A 26,964-nucleotide genomic window follows, 5' to 3' on the forward strand; every position below is an offset into this window, starting at 1 on the left:
GAGGGGGTGGGGGGGGTGGGAATTCCATATATTCCTTCTTTCTAAAAAAATCACTGACATAAAACTGAACCAGGAAGGGAGGTGGCTGAAGGGGCAGTGGCTTCCCAGCTTTCTGGGAGGTTGCAGCTGGACTGGAACTGACTGCAGCCCTTCCTCCTCTCGCAGGGAACAGGAGCTGCCCCTGCCAGCAGAGCCCTTCCTGAGGCTCTCCACTTGCTACTGCTGGCTGGGCTGGAGTTGCCAGCCTTGCTTCTAGGCTGAAACAAACAAAAAAACCCAAAACAACAAAGACAAAAGGAAAAAAAAAAACACCTGAAAAAGAAATAAATCATATTGTTGGCTGGGAGTTGAGGTCAGTTTGAGGCAGCTAAGACACTTCTGTCCTGGCTGGTTGTATGCTTTTATGTCACAGTGAGTGTGAAGGGACTGTGTGTGACAGGCAAATGCTATGTCCTGGGCCCCACTGTTCTCAGATAGCTACAACCAGTGGCACTTTAGCAAAAGGTTTGCAGAAACCTTTTAAAAGTGATTTTTTTTTTACTCTTGTGACTCAACCTGGGAAAAGCCCAGTTTTGTTTTGTTGATAAACTGTAAATGTTTGGGCTTGTTTGTTTCTTTTTTTTTTTTTAAGGCCAATGTATATATTTTAAATGTGGGTTATTATATATATTTACTAACCAGAACTGCAAGTCTTGTACTCTGGGGTCAGGGAGGACACTGTGGTGGAGCTGTCGCTGTCTGAGCCACCTGAGGGCAGCACCACGCTGCTCTCATTGTCAATAAGGGAATTGAGACATTGGGATTTTGCAGGAGAATGCCTATTTTTTCAGCTCTAGATCTCTATTTTGAAGCTACTGTATGGTGTGTAAGTTATGTGTACACTGCAATGGGGACTGACCCTAGCTGCACCTGCTCCGTGCAGCAAGACAGTGAGGTGGGGGGGAAAACAGCCCTGTGTGATCACCAGACTGACAACAGATTCTAAACCATCTGCTCTGGCTGTGTTAATCATGTGTTGTTTTTTCCACTAACATCCATTAAGACTAAATTCTATTAAACTCTGGGGCATATTTTACCCTTTTGATAGTTTTGCTGCCTTGTGTCCTTCATGTCAGACCTCAAAAGGTTGATCGAGGATCAGCCTTATCCTGCTCCTTGAGTGCTTAAAATTTGGGTTTCCTCAGATAATCTGCCCTGGCACGAGTCCTGCTCTGTCACCTCTGGTGAGGTTAACATGCACTTTTGAGTCTTGTCAACCTGGCAGTGAGAGCACTGAGGACCAACACCATCTCCCACTACCCTGCTGCCCAGCTTTGGGTGCATCTGGAGCCTCAGCTGCCCCTGCCAGCCACCTTTCCTGATGTCAGCACGGCCATAGTGGCATCAGGTCCTGCTTTGCTCAGAAGCAGCAGTCCTCATCTCTTCCTCTTTTCATGCTGTTGTTCTCTATAGTGTGCTCCAGCTTGCCCCAAACCTTTCATCCAAGAGGGCTTCAGACCATGCCACCAGCCACCACTGAAGCAGTGCCAGGGACCCACCAGCCCACAAGGTAAGGGCTTCTCTTCCATGGGAAGAGGCTGCTGGAGCTGGGCAGGTAGTGGGAAAAAGTGCCAGGAGTGGGTCACAGGAGCATCGAGGTCTTGAGCTTGTCCCTCCACTGGCTGAGGCAGGTAAGTGAGGCCCTATAATTTGAACAGTCACAACTTTTACCTCCTCCCTTAGCTGATGCAAGCTCCCCCCCTCCTCCGACTCTCCCCTTTATTGCTCTTCACACAGCAGCTGTGTGTGGGGCTGGGTTTGCTTTGCTTTTTACACAAGGTACTACAGGTTTTAATACACATCCAGTCTTTTTTACATACATCCCAAAATTTTTAATATAAAATATACACCATTTAAAAACATCTTGATGTAGGAAATGTCTTTCTGATGCTGTGCACCCTGACCCTTGGGCGCCTCAGTGGCCAAAAGAAGGGTAGCACTGGTGAGACTCAGCCACAAGGCTCTGTTCCTATGCTTCAGCTCCCTCCAGGTCTAGCAGGGGGAGGAGGGTGGAGGAAGATAAATGTCTGTGATCACCTAGAGGACACCTTGGAGGTGCCTTCTCTAGAGGAAGGTGTTGCCAGCAGGAAGCCCTGTTTGCTGCTTTTTTTCACCTACAACAGTTAGTGGCATAGGCAAGAGTTGAGGTGTGAGGGGAAAGCTGCTCTGTAGGAACAGCAGTGAGCAGCTTGGTGCTGCCTCAGCTCCAATTCAGTTTGGCCACAGAGGCCACACCTGCCATCAGAAGGACAAGCTGAACTCTCAGGTGCTGGGGTGACAGACCTGCAGCTGGCAGTTAGTGAAGGAAGTGAGACCGAGGGAGATGCAGCTTGCTCTCCCCAAGCCAGGCCAGCTTTGCAGGCCCCAGAAGAGAGAAGGCAAAATTCAGCTTTGCTGGCAAGGTGGACAGGAGTGGCCTGGTGCTGCAACACAGAGCAGCCTCATGTTCTCCCCAGTGAGTTTCTAGCTCCCTCTCCCACAGCAGCATAGACTCTGAACAACCCTTGTCCAGCTGTAGGAACCAGGTGCAGGTGTCTGAACAGCTTCAGGTGCCCCCTGTCTGTCCCCAGAGCACAGAGGTTTGGTTGTACCCCTGCTGGGTCTTCTTCCAGAAGGGTATTGCTTGGAGATGGATAGCAGTGTGCATGCTCTCTGGTCATGCTGAAAGGTGAGGAAGACAAGGTGGGACAGCAGGGCAGAGCTTGGGGGTTCCCAGCTAGCTCCCTGCCTGCCAGGGAAGGGCCAGCAGCCACCAGTGCCTCTCAGGTACCAAAGGGGAATTAATAGCCATACCCTGTAGTGTGAATATTAGAACCAAATCCAGTGCCAGTATTTACCAGCTTTAGCCAGCTTTTAGAGCCAAGAGACATGTAAATATTCTGGTAGCTAAGCCTGGGTGGCCCTGGACACAACAGCACCACCCTTCCCAGGACAGCTGGGGTCTGTTCAGTGCCACTTTGGGGCAAATCATGGTTTGTGGCAGCCCTAAGGGGAAGGATTCCCCCAGCCAAAAGCAGAAGAGACCTCCAGCACACCAGGGGAACAGATGTGAGGGCAGCAGTATGGAGAAGAGAGACTTCCAAACACTGTCACAAAAAGACTGGATAAGAGAGCTTCACTGTGCTTTGGAGAGCTCCTACTGGATGCAGCACAATCCCAGCACTGGGAAAGGAGCCTCCACCAGCTCTGTGTTACACACAGTTCCCTCCACAGCCGGACAGGCAGGGCTTGGCTATAATCTCTAGCTATGGCCCCCTCAAGCAGATGCTGACTGAAGCAGGGCAATGGAAATCACAGCAATGAGACCAGCTGTAAGCCGCTCTTGGGGGTTGTTAAAGCAGGTAAGAGCTGGTTCAACAGGGCTGCTGGAAGCTAAGCCATGCTGACTCCCTGCAGGCAGGCAGAGCTGCCCTCCTGACTCCCTCTGCACCAGCTCACCACTGTCAGACACAGCCTTTCTGAAGGCCCTGTCTCGATCTCTCCTCTTGAAGCGCTCAACAGCCGGCACATGGCTACAGCGGCACCGCTAGAGGGCAGGCCTGGCACAGCCTGGCTGCACAGCTTCTGCAGCACCCTGCCAGGGACCCCTCCCACTGTCCTCTCAAGAATGCGAGATCCAGGCCTCACCTGGCACCCAGCACTTCTGACGCTGCAAGAAATGGCTCCTTTGCCCCAGGACACAGGGACAGGGAAGTGGGCATGGGCACGCACAGGCATGCACACATACAGCAGCCAGGTCAGGCTGAGATGGAAAAACAGCTGGCTTTCAATGGAGATCTCTTGCTGTAGCAGCTCTGTCTCCCCTGCTAGCCCCAGATCGCCCTGCCAGGTCCAGGAAACCCATCTGCTCGTGCAGAGGGAAGGAGTCACTTCACTTCAGCATCACCTTGATACTAACAGAAACCTCTAGTAATAAATAAATTAAAGGCAGAGCAGCCTGGACAGCCAGCAGAGCTTGCAGGCTCCCTTGAACCTACCCTAGCAGGCTGGGGAGGGGCTGCATACCTGCTGGGGCATCCTGACAGTGGTGAACTGCCCGGGGGCCCCTGGAAGGTGCTGAAGTAGTTTGCAAGGAGGCTGTCTGGTTGGCATGTGTGAGGGAAACCCCCCGGGCCTTTGGTGCAACCACTCTCCCAGTGCAGGATGTGGCTGTATGGCCCTGGCCCTAGGGAACTCAAGCTGGGAGTCTTCAAAATGGTGAATTCATCCCCAGCTTCGTTTCAAACTGCAACTTCTGCCTCTTCTGGTAGCGGACTCGGACCCTAGGGGAGGCAGAAGAAAGAAGAGAGTGAGTATGTGGAGAAGCAGAAGGCAGGCACAGCTGCCTCACTGCAATTCCTGAGCTGCACAGCCCCAAGAAGCAGGGAAGCCCCTGGCCTGGGGCCTTGGGGAATCAAATCCAGAGAACAATCTGTGGTCTCAATCCTATCCCTTTCTGCCAAGTGCCATCTCCAGGGCCACGAGACACAGCAGAGAAAGGTCCAGAAATCCTTCCATGAAGAGAGACAGCAGCTCTGTCCCCTTCAGAGTTCTCTGCAGCTTGTCCAGACCATCCCATTTCCTGAAGCCCTGCTGGTTAGTGCTGCTCCCCGTGCTAGGAAGCACAGGCATTCACTGCCTGCTGCTCACTCCTGGCTCTGGCTGCTTCCCCTGAGCTCGAGTCCCACAGCACAGGCACTGTGAGGATGTATTTCCTCTGCTGTGACTCAATGCCTCTCTGTCCTCATGGGAGCAGATGGGGAGAACAGCCTTCTCCAGCTCCATACTGGGCATCTCACAGACATTGGCTGTATTCTTCTCACTGGTTTGAGATAAGGAAATTGTGGTCTCCCTTCCGGCTCCAAATCACTGACACTCCCCTTCCCTGACCCTCTTTCCTCTCCCAGAGGTGGAACATGAACTTGCTCACAATAGCCAGGTGACTTACACAATACAGTCATCTTTTCCTTTTTATTCCCCAGCCTGTTCCCATCATTTTTCTGCAGCTCAAGGCCAGGCTGCAGTGAAGTTCCAGCCCTTCAAGCAACCTGGTCTGGTAGGTGTCCCTGCCCATGGCAGGGGGGCTGAAACCAGGTCTCCTCTTTAAGGTCCCTTCTAACCCAAACCATTCAAGGATCTTCCTTGCTACCCTCCTACCTGATCTCATGTAGCTTGACAATCTCGTTGATGATAACCACAAGGACCAAGGAAAGAAAGCCCAGGAGCCATGAGACTGGGGAGATGGAAACGTGGTTAAAGGTCAGAGATGAACTGAGGTTTTCCCAGAGCTTCAGGTCCAGCACAGTCTGTGCCACTTGTCCCAGCAATCTAACATCAGAAACAGACACAGCACATCTCAGCAGAGCTAACAAGCTCCCCAAGGTCTGTAGATCCCCCTTCCTCCAGCATCCTGGAGTGCCTCATCAGGGCATAGAGTATCTACTCACACAACGGCCACAGTGAGCGTCCACCAGCGGTTGGAGAGGGGACTCTTCTTCCAGAGCGGCTTGGTGCGATGGACGTGGGTGATGGATATGAACACTGCAGGGACAGGTGGGAGAGAGGATTCTGCAGCAGCACACACAGGTACCACCACACTTTACAACACACACTGACAGCTCTTACACCACAGGGATATGGGGCTTATGTCCCTGACACCAGCCTCTCATTCAAAGTCCTTTCAGACCAGCAATTACAAGAGCCCAGATGTCCAGGGTGAGGGGATGCAGTGCTGCCACTGCCAGGATTGCTCACTGTGGGGATACCGGGGTGGGCTGCAGCCCGGCATACTAAAAGAGATCAGGCAAAGTATCACAGTATCACACAGTATCATCAAGGTTGGAAGAGACCTCATAGATCATCAAGTCCAATCCTCTACCACAGAGCTCAAGGCTAGACCATGGCACCAGAACTAGGGAGCAGGAGCAGAGTGCAAGGTCATTGCAGGCCTGAGCCAGGGGAAAGCTCCAGCCCAGAGAAATATTTAGTCAGAGACCCAGAGCTATCTGCACAAGATGGAGCAATATTTACTCAGCTTTAGCTCAAAACAGCATTTCCCACTGGCCAGACAGTGCTCTGCCTCAGTGGTCTGAAGGACAGAAACCAGTAATGCACACCATGTCTTTCTAAAGCAGTGCTGCCCCTCACACTAGGAAGAGCTTCTGATCACCTGGACACCCTGCACACCCCACAGGCAGTGCTCTGCTTGGCACCACAAGGCATGGTGGAAAGGGAGCAGAGACTCTTTAAGGGTATCAGAGAGCAGCTGGACCTGCTCTGCGAGGCAGTGGTGTGCAGGTGATGACTGTTAGCCAGGAGCTGACTCCCCACCCCTCTAGAGGCTTTAAAAAGGCCTCCAGCTCCAGAATAGCCACAGCTGCCCCAGTACTGTGTGGAGGAAGGATGTGGGGGTGCTTCAGGAAATGGCAGCAGGCATGTAAGGACTTTTGAGGCAAGGAGTATTTTTGGAGGGCTGAAGGATGCTGCTAGTTGGTTTGCAAGAAAGTGGGACACTGCTCCTCTGGTGAGACTGGAAAGGACTAGCACTTCACTGGGCTGGTAGGAAGCAGAATCAGCTCTGAAAGTGATGTCTTTAATCTGTTAGGGCAATGTTCAGTCAGACAAGAGACTTTATGCCTGTGATGAGGGGCCACTGCAGTGTCTGTTTCTATCAGGGAGTTGGTGTTCTGGTACTGGGGGCAAAGAAAGAGGCAAAGGCTGCAAGTTCTTTCCCAGAATGAGGGTCTAGGAACACAGACTTACCTGTGTGTAAAACAATCAGGCCAGCTGTGAGCTTCTGGGCTACAAGAAGAGCATTGGAAAATGTCCCAAACCAGTCAGGAGCACCATCAGTATTGCTGGTAAACAAGAGGACACAGGAAAAAAGTCAACAGAGGGGACTTACAGCCTGACCTGTGCCCATCAGGGCTATGACTTGGCAGTGGTGGGTTAGCAGTTAGACTTAATAATCCTACAGGTCTCTTCCAATCAAAACTATGTACTCCTCTGATAGCCAAGAGAACTAAGTGTGAACTTGGAGTCAGCCTGTACCAATACCAGAGAGCAAAGATACAACTGTCAAGGCTACAAGGGGGAGCACCCAGCCCTCTGAATAACCATTAGAGCTGTATCATGCAGGAGTCTGAACCTCGTTAGGGAGTAGTAAGTGCTACCTGGGGAGAGCAAGGGCAGCAGGCCCCAAAAGGTGAAGGTGTGTGTGCCAGGCTTAGTTCCTCACCTGTGCAGCATGATGGAGGAGCAGGCTGTGAGGTTGAGGCTGGTAGTGTTCACTTCTCTGCAGGACTCATGCAGTGTAAACCCGAAGCAGATGAGGCAGGAGCAGATGGTCAGGCTGAATTTCAGCAGGAAGCAGAACAGGAAGTAGTGCTGAGTCTGTGAATCAGGGAGAGGCAGGAGGATGACGTAGGCATGTCACTGGCCCTGTCTCCCCTGCATGAACCATCAAGGAATCAGTGGCTGCAAAAGACAAACTGTAGAACAGATGAGATGCTGCCCTGTGGGCATGCTGACACTAAGATTCCCTCCCTGTCCATGCCAAGGCTTTTGGATAGCATGGGTGATGCCATGGATCAATGTGCCGAGCAAGATGGGAAGGCACAGGGCCACATCCACACTGGCACAAAGCAGAAGAGAAAGATGTGTGAACAGTTTTAACCTGGTGGGGCCACCTACCTTCTTAGGAATGGAAGTCAAGTTTTTTCCTGTTGCCATGGTCATGATGGAGCTGTGTGGAGGCTTGCCCAGGAGCGAGATGCTGGAGAAAGGCAAGTTAGTCTCTTAGTAACAAGTTCAGACACCAGAACTGTTAGGTCTGCATCTGTGCCTAACATTTTAACCTAAATAACCTCCTCAGACTACCTGGAGTACTGGTATTTATCTGACCACTGCCTTGTGCTGTAAAAGGTGTCACTCATGGCAGGTGCAGACAGGGTGAGAGGTGACTTCCACATGTGTGATGGGGGAAAAAACCCACCCATGGTACCTTGGCCTCTGCCTGACATCCTAGGGTTTCCATTACACTCCAGCTAGTGGAATAGTATCAGGGCTAGAAGATGATTTTCAATTGGAGGTTCAAGCCACAAAATTACAGCAGCTCACACGGATCAGGCAGGACTAACCCTGCAGTACACACATCCTCCTGCCTGTGTTTCCAAGCTTGGAAGAATTGATGCATTCTTATCATGCTGTGGGTGAGGTCAGCTTTCTTTTAACATGGACAGGTGAGGTCTGAGGACTGGTCCATGCATCCCATGGGTGGGAGGCAGGAGAATCCACCCTGCCTGACAGACTCACCTGAGCAGTGGGTAGCAGAAGCAGGAGAGCCACACTATGTCTGTGGTACTGAGGATAGGGGGCAGCTGCACCAGGCAGGAGAGGAACTAGACAGGAACAATTCAGAGTGAAGAGTGTCAGCAATGCTAGGACAGTCTTGCTACCCAGCATGTCACTGTCCTCCCCCAAAACACTGGGATGAGCTGGTAACTGGGCTTCCACTGCACAGCCTCTCCATGTGTTCCAGGGGGAAAAGGGCTTGAAGAGAAATCCCTGTAAGAGGGTCAGGGAGAAGGGGCAATGTGGGCTGAGACCCCACAGCTTCTGTAACTTCTCTAGACATGCTGTGTAAACCTGAGGGCCAGCTTTCCTCTCTCATAAGGCTGCCACACTGCAGCCCTGCAGCCACACATATCCATGCTAGCACTCCTGTTCTCTGAGCTAAATGCTGTCCCCAGCCAGGCCAGGACTCACCTGAATGACAACCAAGGTCAGCTGGCACTGCAGCAGGAAGAGGAAACACTTGCGGATCCCGTACGTTGCATGCCTGGCCTGGAAGGAAGCACAAATCCTCAGAGCCCTCACTGTGAGGGGAGCAACTATCAGCCAAGAGCAATTGTGTGCAGGCAAGGGCAGAACATGTGGCCTGCAAGGGAAGTGGGAGGGAAGAGGATCTGGGGGGGACATTGTAAGCTAAAGGGGAAGGTCTTCTGCCTCGAAGAATTTAGCCATGGGATAAGTTTGTTTAAACCTCCTCCTGGCTTTTCTGAGGTAACTCTTCTCTCTAGCACTGCACTGCTGTCAAGCAGGGATCTGCAGATTTAACCTTTATCCAGGTGAACATTATCTATGTTCTGTTGCCACAAGGCACTAATCTCAAACCATTCCCTACACCAGAAGGGCCAGGCTGGAAGACTATCTCTCTGAACGAAGGATTGGAGCAAAGCTAATGCTGGCAGTTTACTGTGAGCAGCTCAAGAATGCTCACAGGAGAGCTCCTGGCCTTGCTCCTTGTGAGCTGCAGGCAGAGAGGGGTGAGTAGTAGAGAGCAGTAGCTCAGCAGTACTGGCTCACCTGCTCTATGAGCCTGATGATGCTGGTACTCTCTTCTTGGCGGAAGGACATGGAGCAAGGCAGACTGTTGAGTTGCCCTGAGAGCTGCAGAGGGGTGAGCTCATCAGAGGCTTGAATCATGGTGGTGCTGGTGGCATAGCCAAAAGTCTCCCAGGAGCAGCGAGATGGGTAGAGTGGGTCCAGTGCTATACTGCAAGGACAACACAGGAACATTAGCAAAGTCCCCATCCCAGAGAAGAAGCTGTTCCAGTGCAGTCCAGTTCACAAAGTCAAGCTCTGCTGTGCCATGCCACCTCAATCTGCCTCACTGGTAGAAAAATCCTGAGCTGTGACAAGAATTTAGGGTCAATCTCACTAGACTTGCAATTATTCCCAGAAAAATAATGAACATATTTGGGGGTGTGGCTCAATGACAACAAAATGTCTGATCCAGAGGGCCATTTCCACTCTTTCACTCGACGAGAAGCATCTGCAATGCCAGCAGGTGCACAACAGTTCAGCATGCAAGGGCAACACCTCCCTTTCAAAGAAATATTAAGAGAGTAGAACATCTCCCTTGTGGGGAAAGGCTGCAGGAGCTGGTTTGGAGGAGACTGAGAGGTGACCTCATTTGTGTTGATAAAGATGTGAAGGACAGTGTCAGGTGGACAGAGCCAGGCTCTGCTCTGTGATGCCCAATGACAGGAGAAAGGGCAGTGGGTGCAAGCTGGAGCACAGGAGGTTCCATGTGAACATAAGGAAAAACTTTGCTGTGAGGGTGACAAAACACTGGAACAGGCTGTCCAGAGAGGTTGTGGAGCCTTCTTATCTGAAGACATTCAAAACCTGGACATGTTCCTGTGTGACCTGCCCTAGGTAATCCTGCACTGGCAGGGGGCTTGAACTGGATAATCTTCCAAAGTCCCTTCCAAAGGCCCACATTCTATTCTATGATTCTGTGATGGAGAGAACTAACCCTGTGCGTCAAGGGATCTAAGCAGTCATCCCACCCAGTGCCACCCTTAATGAGACAAACGCTGTTAATAATGGAGGGAACAAGTATCAGCACCCCCCTGCACAATCCCATGGCTGAGCACTCACTAAGCTGAAGGCAAAGGCTGCTGGAGGAGCCTGGCTCCTGCCCCACCTGATGTCACTCTGCAGGAAGAGGCAGCTGTTCCGCAGGTTGGCAGAGCTTCCCAGGCAGCAGGTCACCTCCCCATACTCCTGCATGATCTTGATCATCTCACACATGGCTGCCAAGGGACAGAAGGAAGAACACATTTGCTTATCTCATTATGCACACAAAGCCACAGCGCTTCACACACCCTTTCCAGACTGGATAACAAACAGTCTGATCTTCTACAATTACCCCACATGATATTCATCAGCCATCTACAGTGAGATCTGAAGTGGGAGTGCACAATTAGACAGGTAATTAATTGCAGTCCAAGTGCCCTGTGTACCTGCCTCCTGCAGGAACCGAGATGGATTCACAGAACTGCAACTCAGAGATCTGCATCTCCAGCACATCTCTCTCAGAGCTGCAGGAGTAGCCTGGGTATGCAATACAGATGGCTTCAGCATCCAACAGTCTTGTTAGAAACCAGCAGAAATCAAATAAACCTACATAATTCAAACCTTTGCAATTACCCAAGTTTGAATTCTGCTAGCACTGCATCACCGCTGCTCCAGATCTAAAGGAACAGAGGGAACACAACAAACCACTCCAAAAGCACTCAGAGCCAGCCCCTGCTCCTGCACTCCCACCACTACCTCTAGCCTTCATCAATCTTTTTATCAACACCCTCCCAGGGCCTCTAAATCAAAGCTGCTGTTTGATCTGAGTTTTCTTCTGTAGCTCTGTGCACAGTGCTGTGTGTATGAATATTCTAGAATGCTCCAGGAAGAAAAAAAGAACACGACCCAAAGCCACCCTCTGCTGATTCCTGTGTAAACAACTCATCTAAACGACTGCTGGCCCCCAGATACACAGCACAGGGAAGAGCCAGGTGAAGTGGGGAACTGCACTTCTGCCAAGGAGAGGAAATCTCCTGGGCACTCACTCACTGTTTAGGCAGACTGGGCTGTAACTGGTTCTCACTGGAATGCTGGAAACTGTGCCCAGAGGTACCTAAATCATAATAATGATTAGCACTTTTACTCTAGGCTGGACAGATATTGGCCAGCTGAGCATTCAGCCCCTTCCTGAACTAAAATAATCTCTCAGAGAGATAAAGAAACGTTGCCCTTCCTAGTGTCTGCAACCAAAAGCTCTGTACAGCAGCAGAAGGTGTTAACAGCAACTGCCAGAGGAAAATTCTTCTGGGAAGTGATTTCCGAGTTATATAAGGCAGCGAGCAGAGATCAAAGTCTCCCAGCACACTGATAATGCTTATTTAATAAAAGGCAGCAGCATTTTGGATGTTTGCTTTTGTGTCTCCTATGAATGCAAATTGAGAGGAGTGGTTCTTAGCCCTGTTCTGTAGCTAGGGAACAGCTGCATTAACATGAAGTTAACACCTGGCTTCCCACAGGCAGCCTCAGAGGGTCACCAATACCAAAATGGTCTTCTCTGTTTCTGGGCTGTATCCCTTTCCCTCCAGTCATCTCCACACCCAGGTGAGCCAGAGCAAATGGATGAAGAAGGTATCCATGGGCAGTAGCAGGACAGATCCAGGCTCTGTGCCACTTACTCTCTGGGGTGCAGTCTGTGAAGAGGGGCACCAGCAAAGGCACGTTGTCTATGTTCTGCAGGTGAGGTCTCACCTGGTGAATCCCCCGGGGAAGTTTGGCCTGAAAAAGAGAAAGAAGAGACTAAGTAGGGCACTCTGTGTGTGTGAGGGAGAGGTATTTCACAGGGAACTGCTGAAATGAGAATGATGATTCCCAGAATTATGCAACTTCAAGATCAGATACAAATCGATATCCCTGCAGACACAAGCTGGGCTTTCCCAAGCCACTCCAAAAGGGTTTGCACTGACACACTGCTAAAGCTGTACAGAGATACACCAAGCTCTCTGTGCTCATCCTCAGGGTGTGTAAGGTCAGTGTGATAAAGGTAACGTCAGTAGGCTAAACCTCTGCTCAAAGATCCCTAAGGACCGTTTTACCTGTGTGGAGAATCTTGTTAGAGACTCTAGATCTGGTTGCTGGGAGACAGCACATTTTAATTGTGGCCACATCAGCACAGAGCAAGGGAACCACAGAATCACACAATTGTCAGGGCCAGAAGGGACCTCAAGGATCACACAGTTTCAACCCGCCTGCCATGGGCAACGACACCTCACACTAGACCAGGTTGCTCAGGGCCCCATCCGGCCTGGTCTTAAAGACCTCCAGGGATGGGACCTCCACCACCTCCCTGGGCAACCTGTTTCAATGTCTCACCACCCTCATGGTGAAGAACTTCTTCCTAACATCCAATCTGAATCTACCCACTTCTAGCTTGGTTCCATACCCCCTAATCGTGTCACTATCTGCAAGGGTTCTTGTTTTCTAAAACCAAGCCTAAGAGGCTTGTTCTTCCCTTTTTTATCTCTCTGTAACTCTGATAAGCCTGTCTGAATTCTTGATGAGGTAGGAAGAGCTTGTCCTGCACTCTGACTAATGGGCAGCATCAGCCATAGCACACAGCTGTAGGAGAGACCAAGTTTCTTCTGCCTGCATGGAATGTAGGGATGTTTCCACTCCATGCTCAGCACATTGAAAAGGGACCTAGATGGACTGGGATGCAGCTCCCAGGGCTACTCCACATGTGGTCACCTCCATTCCTAAACTCCAAAGATAAGACCTGGTCAGCAAAAGTGATCAACTAAGAGAATCCCAAACTTCCCAGGCTCTGGATAGCAAGGTGGAAGAGGGTGAAGGAAATTAGGAGTTCCAGTGCAAACCAGTCTACCAACCTGCTTCAAAGAGGAATAATGAGGTGATGCTGCTGACCATGACAACGGCATAAAAGGAAAGGGAGCCTCACCCTGTTACAGTCCTCCAGGAAGCTGGGGATGTCGCTGTCTGTTGGCTGAAAGCTGATGAGATCTGAGTGCCCTTCCTCTTCCATCAGCAGAAGCCCCTCCACATCATCTCGAGAAACTACAGCAGAAAGAAGCAACATAAACAATGAGCACAAATCTGCCTCTGCCAACCTCTGTGCCACCCACATGGTATATTCACATGGCACTGCAGAAGCCAGGAAATGTGAGGCCTGATTTTCTAGGTTAGCAACACTTAGATCCCACTCAGTCATCTAAAATGCAGTATTTTTAGATGACTAATCTGCTCTGAGATGGATACATGAGCCTAGCTGCTGCTCTTTTGAGACATGATGGTTTATCTGTCCTGCTCTTCCTTTTTCTAGGGGCAGAAGAGTAAAGAAATCCCCCTGAAGTAAGAAAAAAGAGCAATGCACAGGTAAGGCCCTCAGTGGCTCGGCCAGGGCCCCAGCAAGACACAAAGCGCCACTGAGCAGCTGTAAAATCCTGGCAGCTCATGCACAGGAGGATGTTTGTTGCTGGTAACTGTGGCACTGCCTGTGTAGGAAGGCTAGAAATGGAAAGCTCACACACACATAACCCTTAGGCACATCCAGTTTTGTGCTCAAAGCTCTGAAGGATCAGTTATGTGGTAAGGAACCTATGCATGGGTTTCAAAGAACCATCCAGGAAATGGGTGGCATTCAAAGTGGCTGAGGTGTGGTTCTCTCACCCTGATGTAGGTCATCGTGCAGAGAACCGGCGTGGCTAGGGCTGGAGGGGGGGATGTCAGAGCCAGGCACATCACCATTAGGTGTAAGAGAGATGTGGCAATTCCAGCCTGTCTCGAGTCCCATCTTCTCAGCAAACACCTGCAGGGGAGCAGACACAGACTTCAGTGTTGCTTCAGCAGATCAATGCCAGATTGGAGTGCAGGAAGCTTCTGGACCCATCAGCTGGCTGAATCAGATTAACCTTAGGTTGTGCTGGGGCTAAACTCTCCAGTCAGACAAGCAGGGGGCATGCAAGTTCCGGGGGTTCAGCCAAGAGCTTACCTTGCTTTTGAGCTCATCTTCCAGGGAGAAGTAGACAAACCGGATGCAGGCATTAACCAGTCCATCAATGAGGCGGACAATGTCGAGACGGGCCTGATACTGAGATGAGACCATTCCCATGAAGATCTGTCCACTCAGAGCCTGGATACAGTCTTCTTTCTCCATCACTTCCCCAATCCCTTCTTCAGGCATGCAAACAACACGCAATCACGTTGAGACACAAGGGGCCACATGTGCATCGAAGTACACATGGTGGGAGAGGCCACCGAGAGAACATCCAAAGACACAGCACCCAGGTACATGGAAACATGCAGGTACAGAGGAGGGTAAAAAGATAATACAGGAATGTCCAGGAGTATCCAGGAAGATAAAAAGAGATCCATTTGTCCCAGCGTACCCAATCACAGAAGCAGTTTCAGGACATCCCCACATATGTGACCAAGAACACAGGAGTGAGACAGTGAGCATGAGAAGGAAAAAGACAAAACAGAAAACAGGGATCAGTCACAAGGAGCTGGGGCAGGAAGGGAGAGGATGTGTGTTCCATAATGCTCACACATGCATTTTAAACATATCACACTGTGCTTAAACGATGTGCAAGTCTAGCTGAGGCAGAGTGGGGTCAGAGCAGGAGGGGCTGGTGAAAAGGAACTGTATACAATTGGGTAAGTTCCCTCCCGTGACATCGCAGACACTCCCAAAGGGCCTGCAAAGGCTCTTTGCCAGGGCTCCTTCACCATCACCAGATGAGCCTGTGGTGAGTGGGAGGTGAATGCAGCATGAGGAACAAAGTTACAAATTCACATCCTCGCAAAGCTTGCCACAGGTGGGACTGAGAAGTGCTTTGAGAACACCCAGCCACAGCTGCATTCCAGCTGCTGGAAACTTCATTATTCAGAACGGGAGACCAAGGCAAAAAGACACCAAAGCTGGTTTTCCAAAAGAGCCTCCTAGAGTTAAGTAATAGTATGTGCTTATTTCCCAGTTCCCATTGTTGTTGTGGAGGAGATGCAAAACTCATCCAGTGGGAACCAGCTCCTTCAGCACAGCAACAAAATTCATCAAGGGACAAGAGTCATGTACCACCACCCATTTAATTCCTCTGAAAAACCCAACACATGTGATTTCCGTAAAACTAGACAACTAGCAAACCAAGTCCTGAAATCCTCACTAGTCTTGACTCTCACTTGCCTGATTCACCAAATGGACTTCCCACAAGTAGAATTTCACTGCAAGCTTCAGTAACTTAACTAGAAACACACCTACCAGCTGCTTCACCATTACTTCCTCTGCAAACACATCTACTTCAGGAACCCTTACTTCTCAATTTCCATCTGCTACTCTGAATAACAATGTTCTTACAGCTCTAGACATCAGAGAGCAAGCAGCTGGCCCAGCAGCAGATCTTATTATAGCCAGCACAGAAGACACATACCATCTGAGCTCCAGCTATTCCTCCGGCTGCTCTGTTTGATGGGGGTGGTCCCAGGGAGATCACAGCAAGTGAAGATTGCATTCTGCCCGGGGACCTGCACCAGTTCTATGCACTTGCCATTGAGCTGGGAGGACAAGGCACAATGCATTGGCTTGTAGGCAAAGGCAGAACAGTATCCCGAGAGGCAGGCTCGCTGGTAGAAATCTAACACCTTCTTCCTATGTGGAAGAGACAAAAACCCAGACAAAGTCAGGTGTAAAGTGCCACATTTCCGACAAGGTGCACTGCAGTTCAACGCAGGAATCACCAGCTGGCTGTTTGGAACAATGCAGTCCATGAGGAGTGGTCAGTGACTCTGAAAAAGCCCTTCCTTACTACTTCTACTTTCTTTAAGCTGCAGGCACCACAGGGCAACAAAGCCACATATTGGAACAGGGGCAGTCTGACCACTTCTGTTTGCTCAGGCAGGCTGAAGTGGATGAACACAGCACTCCCTGAGTGCTCTTTAACATCTTCTCCACGGCTGCCAGATGACTCCAAGGGAGTTCATGGCACGACAGCAGGGGCTTAATTCACCAAAGAGAATTTATCTGGAGGGAGATAAAACACCAAGGAGGGAACTGACAACTCTGCTAGTAATATCTATGGCAGTTAGTAACAGATTTTTCTCCCATCCCCTTTCAGAGTTCGGGTCACAGGAGCTGTTTGTGACGTCTCAGCTCAGTCAATATTCAATCCAATCCAATTCCTTCTTTCTGTTGAACTCACAAAGGTCAGAAATTAGACCATACATGGGATTCTTCATTGGCTTCTGAGATGATAAATATCCCAGCGAGGGCCAGTGGGAGCTTTCTTACAGCTGAGGGTAAGCAGACTTAGAAGAACAACATGCTGCTGCTAGTCAATGAGAGTGAACACGACTGCCCTGCTCTGCTAGCAGGAACAGCAATTTAGTCTGTGGAAGAGAATGCTGTCAGATATGGCAGTAGGACCAAAAGGCTGTGATGCATTGTGGTGGACTGGTTTGAAGCTGTCAACAGCAGGCAGAAGTGATCACTTTGCATTTCATGTAAGATGAGGCAGTTGTTTTGAAAAACAAAATCACACTCTCTGCCACCAGCAAATGACCTAATTATCGTTCATGGTCCCACTGCACAGTACAGAGTCCACTCACAAGAGGCTAAATACATTAACAGCTACAGCAAGAAGTGGCTTGGTCTTAGCCCAACACATTACTTATTGCTATCTAATCTATTACACTGCTATAATTAGAACAATTAATTATAAGCAGAGATGGCTGATGTTCATAACCTACTTGGGAGTTTCTATTAAACAGCTTAATAAGCATTACTAAAAGGAATGTTAACAAAGGGCAAACAGTTTCTTTCTTCAATTTATCTGCAGCTCCTGAATGCATCACATGACCGAGACGCTTACCTGTCTGAGCCAGAGAGGGGGTAGATGTCAGTACCATCCCAAAAGTCTGTGCAGGCCTCGAGGATGATGTCAGCTGTCCCATGAGAAAACATCTGCTCAGTACCTGAAGAGTAAGAGAACAATGAATCAGCATCAAACACGCAAGCTCCTGGGAAAAGGGCTAGCACACCTTTATTTCTTAGAAGGAAGTGTCCCACAAACTGCTTTGATGCACTTCAGACATGCCCTTTCCTCTGGTGAAAGTTCTTAGTCTCCACCAAGAAACGGAGCATTCAAGAGGGGATGAAAAGCATTCAGCTGCTATTTGGCTAACTGTGAACCCAGATAGGGCTGTGATAAAATGAGAGCCATGGAATCAGTTTCTACTCTCCCCTGACACTGTGTAGCAATCCTGCTCCTGCAGAAGGCAGGCAATAACTTGCTTCTTTATCCAACACAGCAGAAGAGAAGATATTTCTGCATGCTGCTTCTCATGAGAGTACAAACGCCAGTGATGAAATCTACAGGAATAAAAGTCTGCCTGCACTGGGGAGAGCATTCAATTTTAGGCCAGGCAAGAGCTATTCTTGAATCCACTCAAGTAGCAGAAGACAACAGTGTGACCCATAGATAGCAGCTTCTTTCAGTGTCCTGAAACCATCTTCAATCAGGATGGGTCAGAAGTTCAATGTAACAGACTCTTTAAAAAAGAAACTCATGTTGTGGTCATGGAAGAACTGAAAATCAATGGACACCACAGCTTGTTCTGTTGTTTTTTTTCTTCCCCTGCTTTACTCTTTGATGTAGATTTAAAATCTTTTATTCCCTCTTGTACACAGAGGTGTCAAAAAGCATTTCTCAAAGGTACCTGATATGACCTGGCTGCTGCAGGTCCCAGGCACAGCACACAAGTTAAAGGATGCAGGGCTGCCTCCTCCTCCACACATCCTGCTCCCTCTCACTCGTGCTGCTACATCAGCATTGCATGCACGTCGACTCCTCTGTCTAGGCTCCCTCCTCCAGCTGCTCTGTGACTTTGCCCCCAACAGCTTCAAAGTAGATCTAATGAAAAAAACATCACTGCCAAGAAAAATGAGCCCAAAGGCTTCTTGCAGGAATCACTGCTGACTGCAAATGCTTACACTAGCTGGTGAAACCAAGAGCCAAGAATATCCAGTGGCACAAGGGAGGGAAGGCAAGGACCTTCAGGAGCACCAGAGGATTTTCCAAAACACAGCAGCTCTCTGCTGTCTGCTATAAATAGTCTGCACACGCCAAGTTTATCAGCATAACAAACTCCCAAGACGAATAGGAGCCCTATGTGAAAGGAGCCTGTCTGAGGGACACAAAGGAGTCTTTGTGCACAGCTCTGGGTCATTTTATTGTATAAACACCTAATGCTTCCCACCTTGCTGCTACGCTCAGATAGTCTCTCTGAGGAAAGAAGGAATGAGAAATGTTTATTGATTCTTGCAAAACCTATGCCCTGGACACAGAGCAAGAGCTTGCAGATGATCACATGCAGAGATACACCTTTGTTCACGCCTGACAGCAACTGCAATTCACTTCCCATTCAGTATCATCAGCCTCCCATCCAACAGCCCTTTCAAGGGGTAAATGACAGTGACAGCACTCGCTATAAACTGGAAGGAGTACATTTGGCTGTCACTGCCAGTAAGTGAGCTCAGCCTCTTCTCTTCCTAAACTGTGAGCTTGAAGGCCAGAATTTCTCTGGCAGTAATGAACAAGCCAGGGAGTGTGACTAGCCAGTCGTGACTGCTGGGGCTCGTCAGGGAGAACCAAGCTCCAACAGCTGAGCCAGGGAGACAGCGCAGAAGGAAGTGAGTGCAGCAAAGGAAGACAGAGATGATATCAAGGCAGTTTACTGCACTGAAGATGCCGGTGAGCCACTTATTTCCATGTGGTTACTATAGAATTGGGATGAACACTGCCAGATGGCAGGACACATCCTTCAATGGAATAGCAAAAGAACATACAGATGAGTTACCTCCTGCTACAGCTGGAGAATTTATTATCTATCTGCCCTTGACTTCAGCATGTCATGGGAATGGGTGGATTCAAAGATTTGTTCACAAATCATGTACAGAGGTTAGTTATGATCATCTGCTCTCACTCCTCTGCATAAACAGAGCCGTTTGATTTCACCCAATATTATCTGCACAATCCATTATTTCTGGCTGTACACACTTTAGACAGTGTCAAGGGACAAGAAGGTGAGAGGTGTTCCAATGGTTAACTAACTCCCACTGGCAAAATTCCTCTTAGAATTTACTCTAGACAGCATAATCCAGGGCACACATGTCTGAGCTCCAGCCTCTGAACTAAACCGTTTAAAAATGAGGATAAGGAGTTGAAATGAGGCAACATTAAAGATTTTTCCCTACATTAAGCATCTCAGCATCAGAAAAAATCTTGCTCACAGAGAAGACAACAGCAGTAAGGACAAGTGAAAAAGATCCTCCTCAGATTCAGATACAAATTTAGGAAGAACTTGGCAAGAGAAGTTTCCCCAGTAAATCTTTGGCCAGCAAAACAATCATATTTCAGATCCAATATTGAACATATGTCAGCTCCAGAGAGCCAAGTTTAGTCAATTTAAGGTATTATGAAGGGACTAAGAGCTCTGACAGGCAAACTGATAAATCTTGCTGAGGTGCCTTAAGACCTGAGGTGTCCAGCTACAAGTCCTTTCCATCCTAGCCCATTCCTATCAGAATAGAGAGGGGTAGGAGAGGAGAAGTCAGTATGGCTTCAGGTGTTGTATTCACAGCCACTATGAGTTCAAACAGGATTTATGTGATTTCTTATTAGCATGCAACAGAGAAACAGAGTACTTAATATACTACACTGGACAGCTCAGGGAGACAATGATTTATGATTCAGGTTATCAAGAAGGATGAGCAATCACTAGCTAAAGCCTGAGTAATGTTCAACCCTGTGCAGTATCACTTTCACTGCCATAATGAAGTCTATTTAAAAACCAATAAAATCCCCACCCTGCTCTGTACTGCCATTTGGTCCCAGAAAATGAGTTTACTCTGTGCTATTTTAAGTTATTGATGATCCTGGAGTGAGCCAGAGGAGGGAAGAATTCCCCTTCTTCAGGGTGTCACGGTACTGTGATCACTAAGGGCTGCTGAGTCTATCTGTTCTGGTCACAGGTAGAGCAAGGCTGTCACCCCACAGGGTTTCCAGGCTACTCCAGTCTGATATCTCCCTGCAGAAGAGATCCTCCTGTACCAAGTGGATGCTCAAGGAAAGTGGCAGCCTTACTGGTAGTGGTGTCCTTCACAAATAGGTTAATCATGTGGCTTAGGGGTGGTCTCCTCTTGGTGATCGATGAAAGCTTCCCCAGGATTGTTTCCTTAACCATCTCATCACTTGGCAAGCGGTACAAGGCCAAATAGTTCTCCTGTTTGAAAAGGTCTTTAGCACCTGGTGTGAAACCTGAAACATGAACACAAGGAGAAGCAAAATCAGGATCCTCTCTCCTGCTTCTGTGCCACCAACTCTGCCTGCACTCGTTCTGGTATGTTCCCAGCAACAGGCAGCTGAGCTGTGCTCCCTGTGCATCTGCACTAAGATGGATCAAGGTCTCTGATGGAAACCATTCAGAAGGACTAGATGTTAGTAACGGCAGCTCCCATGCTCCTGGCTCATTGAAGAGAGGAACTGTGACACTGAAGGACAGGCACAGAAATGAGTTCTAGAGCTTCTGAATTTTAATTCTAGCATTTCCTCTAACCTACTATCTCCTCTACACCTTGCCTTTCCCACGGAGGTACTCCACATCATTCCTGGTAAAGTGCTTCTCTAAGGACAGGGCAGCTGTCTGTCCACTAGCCACATATTCTTTGTCTCCTGACAAGACTGGCAGAGTCAACCCAGAGTACCAAGTGTAGCCAAGGCTGGCTGAAAACATCCTTGATGACATTTGTTTCTTTGATAGTATCTACAAGGTCAGAACTTGCCAAAAGCAATCTCTTTAATAGACTCTTTTGGCAAGTGAACAACAAGAGTCAGCTCTGTAATTCCACCTTCCCAGCAACCTGGACTGAGGACCTATTTTTCTTGTGCTCTCTAAGGATTAAGTGTCTATTGACAGCTCTGATTTCTCTGTCTCTGCTCATCCAATTTCTCCTTACCAATTAGCCTGGCAAGCTCACAGAGGCCCCAGGGCACATGGACAGGCAGCACAGCATTGTGAGTCTCCTGGAGGGCAATGTTGCAGAGGTGGTCAGAGAAGCGGCACAGGCGCTCGGTCACGCTGGCGTTGCAGAGGTTGAGCAGCACATTCAGGCCCAGAGGCTTGAGAGAATTCAAGTGCATGTGCCAGTTGGAGTCATCAAACTGGATGCAGGAGGGGTTCTGCTGATCTTGGGACAGGCTAAGCATCTCAAGGTGGTAGTCACACACAAAATCTTCAGCCTCACAAGCCAACACTTCACTGTCACCAACCACCTGGTCCAACAGATAGGGAAATTCTAGCTGGTTACAATGAATACAGCCTAAGTCTAGAATCCTGCTGGGAATTCTCACTTAAATTCCCAGGAGACTCTATAGGTTTAGTCTGTCTTACAGCTCTACTAAAGACTATCCCTGTGCCACTTCAGTATATCTTACCTGAGTATGCTCCTCCTCTCCACCCTCTGTGTCCTTGCTAAAACTCACATTGGACCCCGAAGGATGTTTGCTTCTGCTGGTTGGCTTTCGGTGGGCATGGGCATCAGGAGCCTTTTGAGTGTCACCAGACCAGTTGTTCCTCTCCTGCTCATTGGTCATGTGGACCGTGTCTGCCAGAGGGCCAGACAGCAAAGCATCTCTTTCATGGGGCTGCAAGAGATCAATAAAACAAACAGTGGTCATTCACAAGCCACTACTGAGTCACCTGCTGCTTTAGGAGTCCTGTAGAAGTGGATCTCATCCTTATTGCTCCTCTTATCTTTTAAGCAAAGAATTATGGCACAAGACTTCTCTACAGGCAAAAGATTCCCTCTGAAATAATCATGTTGTGTGTGTCAGGCAGGCTATAATTAGAGCCAACAAAGCTGGTGAGGGGTCTGAAACACAGCTCTATCAGGAGTGGCTAAGGGTGCTGGGGATGTTTAGCCTGGAGAAGAGGAGGCCCAGGGGAGACTTTATTGCTGTCTACAACTATCTGAAGGGAGGTTGTAGCCTGGTGGGGGTTGGTCTCTTCTGCCAGGCAACCAGAGACAGAACAAGGAGACACAGTCTCAAGTTGTGCCAGGGGAGATTTAGGCTGGATGTTAAGACAAAGTCCTTCACAGAAAGAGTGATATGCATCAGAACAGGCTGCCCAAAGAGGCAGTAGAGTCCCCGTTCCTGGAAGCATTTAAAAAGAGACTGGGTGTGGCACTTGGTGCCATGATTCAGTTGATTAGATAACGTCGGGTAATAGGTCGGACTTGATGATCTCGAAGGTCTCTTCCACCCTGATTGATTCTGTAACATAGCACATTATGGATTACAGTCACTCACCTCATCATCCATCTCAGGATGGCAGAAGGACCGTGTAGAGAGCTCATCAGTCAGATCTTCATGGCTATCATGAGGTGGCTCCACCTTCCCGCTGAAGAACAGAACAGTCTCTGGGCTGGGGTTTGGCCAGGAAAGAATCCCCTGCTTGTCTACACAGCAGAGCACCTAGAACACCCCACAACATCCCCAAGAAAGCAAAATCTCAGTGAAAATGTCTCTGTGTCCATGCAAAGTTGTAAATATCACAAGTTCAGTGAACACAAGGGACAATGGGCAAGTCCCTGCCAACCTTCTGTTTTAAGAAACAGCACCTAATAAACCTTCAAGAAATCCAAGGATTCCTTGCCTTAGCAGGATTGATGGGTTGTTTAACACCTATTTTATGTCAGGGTGTTACAAAACCAGGGAGGAAGACCATGAGAAGGAAGCAACTATTCAGTTTGTTTCATCTTACTAGGACCTGAATCAGCTGGTTCCTGAACAGGAGTCAAGGTTATGAGACACGAACCAGAGCTGGGAAACACAGAAATCCTGTCAGATGCCACAGAGCATCTCTAACACTTGGTAAATGTGCTGCTTGCCTGGACAAGACAGGACAGTCATAAACTCTTCTACAAAGGCAGGTGCCTGAAGGGTTTCTAATTCCAGCACAGTGAACTGATTGTTAACAGCCTGTGCTCAGGAAAGGACAGCATGAACAGTGCAAAGGAAGCATCCACCTCGGGCTCCATCTAACAGCTCAGCAGTACTCACAGTGACGGATCCCAGGCTATGGAGCAAGCTGGAAGTGAAGCTCAGAGTTGGGGATTTGCCTTTCAAAACACAGAGGAAGTGGCTCCAGATACAGCGGATCATTTCCTGACGAGGGAAGCAGAGGACATCAGCCAATTAAAGTCCCATTCAGTGAAAGGTGAGGGGAAAGGAGGAAAAGAAGACAGTGTGACACTACCTGCTTTCAGGCTGAACACACTGATGAACTGTAAGTTAAACTCTGGTCTCCGTGGGAACCTGTTAACTGATACAGTGCTGATGTTCTCATGGGAAAGGTATTTCTTGCCCCTTCCAGAGGATGCCAACAGCCAGAATTCACTGAAACTACCTCTGTCTACCCAAAAACACAAGAAGGATTTCTGAAGAGAGAATCAGTTGCCACCTCTTAGTATTTTCTTTCATAAAGTAACTCACATTCCCTTGGACTGTAGAGTTTGAGGCTTTATGCTCACAATCCTCATGCTGCAAATGGAGCCACTGTGGTGAGGTGATCTGGCCCAAGGTTACTAACTGAAGCAGTGACAATGTAGGAAATAAAGCCAAGATGCCCTGACTACTCCAGCATTACAAATCAATTGTAACCAGCATGGTAATAAACTGAAAGAAGGGGATATTGTCTGAAATTCAAATTTCAAGTTGGCACCTTTCACATTCCACATGAAAATGTTTCAGAGGAGTCTGGATGGTGGCAGCCAATCCAAGCACCAGAGCTGTAAGCTTGGCTCTGTGCACTCCTAAAGCCACCAAATCCAAGTTTCAGTGACAGGGTTATTTTACTGTTTTTTAGCTCTTGTTCTGGAATTCTGTCACTGCAGAGCACTTCACTCAAAGGTCCATAGGGGCCTGGAGCATCTGTCTTATGAGGAGAGGCTGAGAGACCTGAGGGTCTTCAGCTTCAAAAACAGCAGCCTGAGAGGGGATCTTACCAATACTGATCAATATCTAAAGCATGGAGGGCAGGAAGATGGGGCTGGGCTCTTCTCAGTTGTGGCCAGTGATAGGACAAGGGACAATGGGCACAAACCAGAACACGGAGGAGCTTTCACTTAAACTTAATTTAAGGATGGCAGAGCACTGGAACAAGCTGCCCATAGAGGCTGTGAAGTCTCCTTCTCTGGAGACTTTCAAAACCCTCCTTGACATGTTCCTGTGTGATTTACTCTGGAGTTACCTGCATTAGCAGCAGAGTTGGACTAGATGATCTTCAGAGGTCCCTTCCAATCCCTACCATGCTGTGACTATGCAAACCAATCACAAGGTATTACCAGGAAGAAAAAAACCCCCTTAGTTAAACCAGTTCCTCATAAGCAAAAATGTTTGCACAGACCATGGGGAATGGAGCAAAGCTGGAGTTGGGGAGATTCAGACTGGATGTGAGGAGGAAGTTCTTCACCATGAAGTGGTGAGACCCTGGAATGAGTTGTCCAGGGAGGTGGTTGAGGCCCCATCCCTAGAGGTGTTTAAGGCCAGGCTGGATGAGGCTCTGGCCAGCCTGATCTAGGGTAGGGTGTCTCTGCCCATGGCAGGAGGGTTGGAACTGGGTGATCTTTGCGGTCCCTTCCAACCCTGACTGATTCTATGTACAAAAAGAAAGAAGCAGATCCTCTCAACAAGGAAGGCCAGCTCAAATCACTTCCTTTAACACCTGAAAACCATCTCAGCTAAACGATGAACTGGCTCAGAAAGACAACAAAGTATTCAGCAAAGGAAGTGTCTGTGTGTGTGTATGCATCCATGAGCACTACTCTGGGAATGGGAGGTGTGGAATTTTGGAATATGTGTGATTCTGGATTTTTAATCTGTGTGAGTCTGGATTTTTAATCACTCCTGTAGTCCATCTGGCTTCTTATGGAAAGGGGAATCTTAATGCCAGATTAGACAGTAAAGTATCTTTCCCACCTGTTTACTCTGGACGATGCAATTTATAGAGCAGGCAGATGTAGTTCCTCCCCCAGGAAAAGGTCTTCTGAATGTTTACTTGCTCCAGCTTTGGATGTGCTAGTAATGTGCTTAAGCTTGTTAAGGAGCCTACGAAACAGGATCAGACTTTTTAAAAGCCTGAACACCTCGTGGTCCACCCACCATGGTCCTGGGGCTCATCACCTCTGTTCTGTAGTTTTGGCTCAAGGAAGGTCTTTCTGGTATGGGAAAAACTCTTCTTTCTGATACACATCATAAAAAGTTTGGTTTATTTCTGTAACAGAAGGACTTGAAATGGACACTTTGTTCAGGACAGGAAAAAAAAGTTGATTTCAAACCATTTGCAATATTCAGAAAAGCTCAGCTGGACTCAGTATCAAAGTCACCTCCATCTCTGGTCAGCAGAGCAGGATTTACATGGGAAGGTGTAGGGGAAAGATGTGCAACCTGCATGCATAGCAAATTAAAGCAACAAACGAGTGACAATGGACAACTGACACAAGTAAAAATGGTCTATGAACGAGCAGGAGATCAGATAGGAATGGAAAGGTTATCATGAAGTTCTGCAGAGAAGATGGAAGAAAATAATTCATAATAATAGTACCTGAGAAGATACCATCTCTGTGTAGCTGCTGAGAGTGTCCTCTGAAAACTTAGCAAGCTGCAGCAAGAGAAGAGACCAGTTACTATAATCCTGCTCAGAAACGTGTCAGGAGGAACATCCTTCCCTGAATGCCATGGAGAGAAGGCAAGAGTCCTGCTCTGAGGGCATCACTGTGCCAAGGCAGACCAATCATTCACCAAAGCAATTAAGCCTTTAATGGACTCTGTCTGTATCTACTTGTGAAGCACAAAGTGCTTGGTGCTGTACATCACAGAAGAACACACAGTCATTACCCAAATGTCACAGAGAAAATAATAGCAATTAGACCCTGAGGAGGCTCCTTCTGGGTGGTTATTTTTAGACAGAAAGAGCCAGGATTGACTGATCTGGTTTTAAGCCATATGGGTCAGCTAGAAGAGAGTTGGGAGAGTGGTTGTAACAGCAGGTGCTTGGAACACTATGGGAATGAAGTGAGTGGGATGTCGGTAGAAAATGGAAAGAATTTCTAACAGGGCACTACCTACCATGAGGCTCTTGGAATTACACTGAGAAAGACTCTAACTCAGAATCTGTGCATCCAGCACAAAGGAATTCCAGAGCAGCCGTCATTTTGAAAGACAGTTTAAAATGTTAAGCACGCTGAGAAGGGAATGTGGTGATTATATTTGTATGTAAATAAAATGGCACTCCAAATAATAATACATTTATATGGCATTTGAAAAAAGGATCAGTTAAAAAAGTTGAGAAAAGCCAAGGGAAAAGTGTCAGAAATTATTTACACTGAGAACTAAGAAGGGTGATGGTGTTAGGTTGGACTTGATGATCTTAAAGGTCTCTTCCAACCAAAACAACTCTGTGATTCTATGATAATTAATAACTGTTTAAATGATATTTCAGTAACATTTTAAG

The 26,964-nt window shown here is 48.4% G+C and overlaps 1 protein-coding gene across 5 annotated transcripts in view; it reads right to left on the reverse strand.

The window, feature by feature from the left end:
- Positions 1-1,847: 1,847 nt before the first annotated feature.
- TMEM94 (transmembrane protein 94) overlaps positions 1,848-26,964 on the reverse strand; it is a 57,916-nt gene continuing 32,799 nt past the window's right edge. For 4 of the 5 annotated variants that reach the window (XM_064151049.1, XM_064151048.1, XM_064151047.1 and 1 more), the window contains 22 exons: positions 26,056-26,112; positions 23,514-23,618; positions 22,761-22,925; positions 21,885-22,094; positions 21,407-21,722; positions 20,535-20,708; positions 17,262-17,364; positions 15,825-16,042; positions 14,390-14,571; positions 14,068-14,206; positions 13,340-13,455; positions 12,060-12,159; positions 10,511-10,619; positions 9,385-9,574; positions 8,785-8,862; positions 8,332-8,417; positions 7,711-7,792; positions 7,256-7,410; positions 6,781-6,875; positions 5,466-5,559; positions 5,176-5,346; positions 1,848-4,301 (listed from right to left, as the gene is read on the reverse strand). In XM_064151049.1, coding sequence (XP_064007119.1) covers positions 4,229-4,301; positions 5,176-5,346; positions 5,466-5,559; positions 6,781-6,875; positions 7,256-7,410; positions 7,711-7,792; positions 8,332-8,417; positions 8,785-8,862; positions 9,385-9,574; positions 10,511-10,619; positions 12,060-12,159; positions 13,340-13,455; positions 14,068-14,206; positions 14,390-14,571; positions 15,825-16,042; positions 17,262-17,364; positions 20,535-20,708; positions 21,407-21,722; positions 21,885-22,094; positions 22,761-22,925; positions 23,514-23,618; positions 26,056-26,112 — 3,018 coding nt within the window. In that variant the 3' untranslated portion in view covers positions 1,848-4,228. The remainder of the gene's footprint in view (positions 4,302-5,175; positions 5,347-5,465; positions 5,560-6,780; positions 6,876-7,255; positions 7,411-7,710; positions 7,793-8,331; positions 8,418-8,784; positions 8,863-9,384; positions 9,575-10,510; positions 10,620-12,059; positions 12,160-13,339; positions 13,456-14,067; positions 14,207-14,389; positions 14,572-15,824; positions 16,043-17,261; positions 17,365-20,534; positions 20,709-21,406; positions 21,723-21,884; positions 22,095-22,760; positions 22,926-23,513; positions 23,619-26,055; positions 26,113-26,964) is intronic. The other variant, XR_010303986.1, reaches the window with a different exon arrangement.

The sequence above is a fragment of the Pogoniulus pusillus genome, chromosome 11 (genome assembly GCF_015220805.1).
Source record: "Pogoniulus pusillus isolate bPogPus1 chromosome 11, bPogPus1.pri, whole genome shotgun sequence".
NCBI lineage: Eukaryota > Metazoa > Chordata > Aves > Piciformes > Lybiidae > Pogoniulus > Pogoniulus pusillus.